Raw genomic sequence first — 6000 nt, forward strand, 5'->3', positions numbered from 1 at the left:
TTGTTTGCAAGAAAATTTATTACCTTCAAGCTACAAAAAACATGACAAAATCAATCGAAGTAACCAGGAAATTAAAATTTTCACTTCCGCCAACCAACACCTATAAAAGGCTGTTGAATCGTATGCGGGGTCTCTTTTTACCGCTCGGTTTTGACCGATGAAGACCAGCTGCTCGAAGTTCAGTGAAAAATAATTCGTGAAATAGTTTTATTGAAATACTCTGTGAATTGTTAAATGGTAAAATTATGGAGAAATAAAAATAGTTATACTTACCTGCAATGAAATACAAATAGAATAAACATGTGTATACTTACCTAAATCGAAGAACTCTTATCTATCGCGTTCCGGAGAGTGTTACCTGGGAGAAAACTCACCACGTGTACTGCATATTTTCCTGAAGATTGCTGCCCAGTGATCCTGCTCTTCTTTGCTATCGCCAAAGTGGTCCTTCAAACCGGATCGATCGTTGAACTCCGTTGATCCGGCATCTCTATCGCTTGTGGAATCCTAACCACGTGGCTGTGCACAGTTGAGGTTACCTACCTGGTACAATTCCCTTCAGAACGGGCTACGATCTCTTCATAAGACAACTTACATCACCGCTGGTTACTGCGTTGTTATAACTCATACAAGGCATTGAAAATTGCCTTAAGAAGGTAATTAGCGTTCCATTCTCTCACATTTATCTCTTTGTGCTGCGCGGTCTTTCGCTTTCCAGATCCCCCTTCATCATGTCCAGCGAAAGGCGAATCAAATCACTGAAAACGAGACAGAAGAGCCTCTTATCATCATTCAACCTCATCGCAACGTTCGTCGACAACTACGATGATGAAACCGATGCTGTTGAGGTATCTGTCCGTTTGGAGCATCTTGTCACGATCTGGAATGACTTCAACACCGTACAAAGCGATTTGGAAACGCTGGACGAGGCCGGCACCGAAATTCATCTGAAAACCCGCATTGAATTCGAAACTGTTTACTTCCGTGTAAAAGGATTTCTGCTGTCGCTGCATAAAGCTCCATCAACTCCGGTTAACCCTGCGTCTCCAGCCAACCATTCAAACCAGCATTTCCCTACGGCATCACACATCCGTCTACCGGACATCAAGCTGCCTGTCTTTTCGGGGAACATCGATCATTGGCTCAATTTCCACGATCTCTTCGTCTCACTAGTTCATTCGTCGCACGAACTCTCTAGTGTGCAGAAATTTTATTACCTTCGTTCGTCTTTGGCTGGGGAAGCATTAAAACTAGTGCAGACAATAGCAATCAGCGCCAACAACTATCTCGTAGCCTGGAATTTGTTGTTGGAGCATTACCAGAACACCATAAGACTAAAGCAGTCGTACATTGACTCGATTTTTGAGTTTCCCACACTTAAGCGGGAATCCGCTTCCGAGTTGCATTCGCTGGTAGAGAAGTTCGAAGCTAATGTGAAAATTCTCAAACAACTCGGAGAGAAAACCGAATACTGGGACATCATTCTCATCAGAATCTTGAGCATTCGCCTTGATCCCACAACAAGGAGAGACTGGGAGGACTGCGCTTCAACGAAGGATGCCATAAAATTCAGCGATCTAACATCTTTCATTCAACGTCATGTCTCAGTACTTCAATCGATTGGACGAACCAGCGATGTTTCCCAACCTCAACCTGTGAAAAGGCCACTTACGCGCCCTGTTTCTAGCCACGGAGCAAACACCATGAACTCGAGAGAGTGTATCCTGTGTTCGAATCACCATCCTCTATATTTGTGCGGAGTCTTCTCCAAACTAAGTATCAACGACAAAGACAAAGAAGTTCGTCGTCATCAGCTGTGCCGGAACTGTCTCCGCAAAGGCCACCGAGCAGATGATTGTCCCTCTTCCAGCACGTGTCGCAAGTACCATGGTCACCACCACACTCAGCTCTGCTCCAATTCTTCGTCCACATTTCCTAGCGCCAATGTTCCAGAATCAACACAACCAATGAAAATTCGAGCACAATCAACGGATAATAAACCGCCGATGTCAATGTCAGCAGCCATCGTTGAAACGACTGTCAACGCTTCATCAGGTCGTGGAGTGAAAAGCGTTGTTCTGGCAACAACGATTGTATTGGTGGTTGACGACAATGGTATTGGACACCATGCCAGAGCACTTTTGGATTCCGGCAGTGAGTGCTGCTTTGCAACAGAGTCATTCATACGGCGGCTCAAAATCCAACGTCAGAAAATTAATCTCCCGATCGCTGGAATAGGACATCGTTCGACACATGCTCGCTTCAAAATTGTTTCTACGGTGCGTTCTCTAGTAACCGAATACTCTGCTCCGGTTGACTTCGTTATCCTACCACGAGTGACTGTCGATCTACCGTCTAATTCATTTGACGTTTCATCTTGGAAAATTCCTACCGGGATCCAACTCGCGGACCCATTGTTACACCAAACTGCTCCCATCGACATCATATTAGGTGCCGAACTATTCTTTGACCTGTTCAAAGCCTCTGGCAGAATTCAGCTTGATTCCAATGGTCCACTGTTCGTGAACTCCGTCTTTGGCTGGATCGTTTCCGGAAGAAAATCGACTGGCCAATCATCAGCTCCAGCATCGGTTAATATTGCCACCGTCGTAGATCTTCATCAGCAAATGGAAAAATTCTGGACTGTCGAGGAAGATAGCGGCTCTGCAAACTACTCGGTGGAAGAAGCAGCATGTGAAGAACACTTTCAACGCAACGTATGTAGAAATTCAGAAGGACGCTATATAGTTCGTCTACCAGTCAGAAACGATATTCTCTCCAAGCTGGAAGACAATCGTCGTACTGCTATTCGCCGTTTTCGTCTTCTGGAAAACCGTCTGTGGCATAATGAAAATCTCCGGAAACAATACTGCGACTTTCTGGAAGAATACCGTGCCCTCGGACATATGCATCGAGTGTACGACCATGAGACAGCACCATCTCCGTCCTATCATCTTCCTCACCACTGCGTTGTTCGTGATGACAGCTCTACAACAAAGTTACGCGTAGTCTTCGACGCGTCTTGTAAAACACCGTCCGGTCCCTCCCTAAACGACGCACTCATGGTGGGTGCAGTCACCCAAGAGGACATCAGGTCAATCATCAGGCGATCCCGGATCCGACCTATAATGATAATCGCTGACATCAAACAGATGTACCAACAGATACTGGTGGACGAAAAGGATATTCCGCTTCAGAGAATTGTGTGGCGATTCTCCCCGGACGATCCTCTCGAGACCTACGAATTGAGGACGGTTACCTATGGGACGGCTAGTGCTCCATTTCTAGCGACACGTGTCCTTCAACAATTGGCCGAAGACGAGCGGTACGAGTATCCACAAGCTGCGACGGTCCTGAAAAGGGATTTCTATGTGGACGACTTGTTCTCAGGCGCGGATTCCGTGCAAGAAGCAGACTTGCGCTTACCTCCGCTCGACGAACTCCGACGGAACCATAAACGTAGCGCTTCTTACAGCCAAATCGAAGGTAGCGCCATTAAAGAAGCAAAGCATACCACGACTCGAACTCTGCGGGGCACTGCTTGCGTCACAATTGTACGAGAAAATTACTGCGTCTCTTCAACTGTCAGCCGAAACATTCTTTTGGGTCGATTCGACGGTGGTACTCAGCTGGTTGAATTCCACCCCATCAACATGGACAACTTTCGTGGCGAACCGTGTTTCAAAAATTCAACTCGCCACGGTTGGATGTCATTTTCATCATGTGGCAGGACAACAGAACCCTTCAGACTGCATCTCGCGTGGGACAACAGCAGAGCTGCTATTCCTGAATGAACTTTGGTGGAGCGGACCCTTTTGGTTGCAACAACATTCCAGCAGTTGGCCAATCCAGCAGCACGACGAACTGGAACCTTCCGATGCCTAACTAGAAATCAGAAAAACACCAGTTGCCTCAGTTCCCGCCATAGCCGAACCCACGTTCCTGGACTTATTCGTGGAGAAATTTTCCAGCTACGATCGCATGCTGCGTGTACTCGCTTATTGTCAACGATTTCGTCACAACTGTCTCGCCAGGCCACGTCCAAAAAGGTCTAGTCTCAGCTCTGATGAAGTCTCCAAGGCCGAGAAAACGCTGATCTCATTAGTTCAACAACAATGCTTCAACAGCGACTGGACTCAGCTTCAGCAGGGAAAACCCATTTCCGCCAAATCACCTCTACGATGGTTTCATCCTTTCCTAGCACCAGATGACCTGATACATATTGGGGGCAGATTGGAAAGATCGCAACAGCCTTTCGAAGTCAAACATCCAATTCTTCTACCATCGTCACATCGCTTTTCCCTACTGTTGGTTCGAGGTTATCACCACAAACATCTTCACGCAGCTACACAACTATTGCTCACCATTATTCGTCTCCGCTTCTGGATCACAGGGGCCAGAAAGCCAGCTTTCGCATGTGGTTCACAACTGCACGACTTACTATAGAGTTCGTCCAAAACACGTGGAGCAATTTATGTCCGAGCTTCCTGCATCACGGGTCACCGCGGCGCGGCCATTTTCCGTCTCAGGAGTGGACTACTGGGGTCCAATTCTACTCAAGCCAGTCAGTCGAAAGGCAGCTCCACGAAAGGCTTACGTAGCTGTTTTTATTTGCTTCAACACAAAAACAGTACATCTGGAGCTCGTTCCTGATTTGAGCACAGCAAAATTTATCCAGGCACTGCGCAGGTTCGTCTCACAACGAGGAATCTGCTCCGAAATCCACAGCGACAACGGGAGAAATTTTGTGGGCGCAGCAAACGAGCTTCGTCGTCTATTCCGCAACGAGCATCACCAGCAGGCAGTTGAACAAGAATGCATGAAGAATGGAATACGCTGGTGCTTCAATCCTCCTAAGGTTTCTAACTTCGGGGGCTTGTGGGAGGCTGCTATCGCGTCAGCACAGAAGCATTTCTACCGTGTTCTCGGACCCAACAAACTAGCTGACGACGACATGCAAACTCTACTCAAGCAGATCGAGTGTTGCCTGAACTCTAGGCCACTCGTTCCTCTCAGCGACGACCACACCGATTTCCAACCACTCACTCCCGGACACTTTTTGATTGGTTCTGCGATGAAAGCAATTCCGGACATGGACCTCACGAAAATTCCCTCCAATCGACTTCGACACTGGGAGCACACGCACAAACTTTTCCAACATCTGTGGCAGCGATGGCACAACGAATATCTTTCGACGCTTCAACCACGATCGAAGTGGTGCAATCCACCTGTAGTCATCGAGAAAGGTCGCCTGGTGGTTATAAAGGACGAGAACACTCCTCCTGTGCACTGGCCGACAGGACGAATCATCGAACTGCACCCCGGAGCAGACGGGATCACTCGAGTGGTAACTCTTCAAACACCCAGCGGAAAATTTGTGCGGCCCGTATCGAAGATATGCTTGCTACCCATCGCGACAACACAACCAGCAACACCATCAGAAGAACCAACGAAGACAACAGAATTATAAATCCGTAAGCTCATCCAGTTTTTCTAAAAGGGCAAGAGGTCATCATAACAACCAGCCATCAACGAGCAATCGACATTTTGAAATTTCTGAAATGGGATTTCAGAGGGGCCAGTATGTTCGATGAACGAATGCAGAGCCATCTGTATGAAATGATCGACATTGTTTGCAAGAAAATTTATTACCTTCAAGCTACAAAAAACATGACAAAATCAATCGAAGTAACCAGGAAATTAAAATTTTCACTTCCGCCAACCAACATCTATAAAAGGCTGTTGAATCGTATGCGGGATCTCTTTTTACCGCTCGGTTTTGACCGATGAAGACCAGCTGCTCGAAGTTCAGTGAAAAATAATTCGTGAAATAGTTTTATTGAAATACTCTGTGAATTGTTAGATGGTGAAATTATGGAGAAATAAAAATAGTTATACTTACCTGCAATGAAATACAAATAGAATAAACATGTGTATACTTACCTGAATCGAAGAACTCTTATCTATCGCGTTCCGGAGAGTGTTACCTGGGAGAAAACT

The 6000-nt window shown here is 46.5% G+C and overlaps 2 protein-coding genes across 2 annotated transcripts; both read left to right on the forward strand.

The window, feature by feature from the left end:
* Positions 1-731: 731 nt before the first annotated feature.
* LOC129774184 (uncharacterized) lies at positions 732-3794 on the forward strand. Its single transcript, XM_055777885.1, has one exon. The coding sequence runs from the start codon at positions 732-734 to the stop codon at positions 3792-3794; it is 3063 nt and encodes a 1020-aa protein (XP_055633860.1).
* Positions 3795-4474: 680 nt separating this feature from the next.
* On the forward strand, positions 4475-5470 carry LOC129774185 (uncharacterized). The gene has a single exon (XM_055777887.1). The coding sequence runs from the start codon at positions 4475-4477 to the stop codon at positions 5468-5470; it is 996 nt and encodes a 331-aa protein (XP_055633862.1).
* Positions 5471-6000: the final 530 nt, after the last annotated feature.

The sequence above is a fragment of the Toxorhynchites rutilus genome, chromosome 3, assembly GCF_029784135.1.
Source record: "Toxorhynchites rutilus septentrionalis strain SRP chromosome 3, ASM2978413v1, whole genome shotgun sequence".
Classification (NCBI taxonomy): domain Eukaryota; kingdom Metazoa; phylum Arthropoda; class Insecta; order Diptera; family Culicidae; genus Toxorhynchites; species Toxorhynchites rutilus.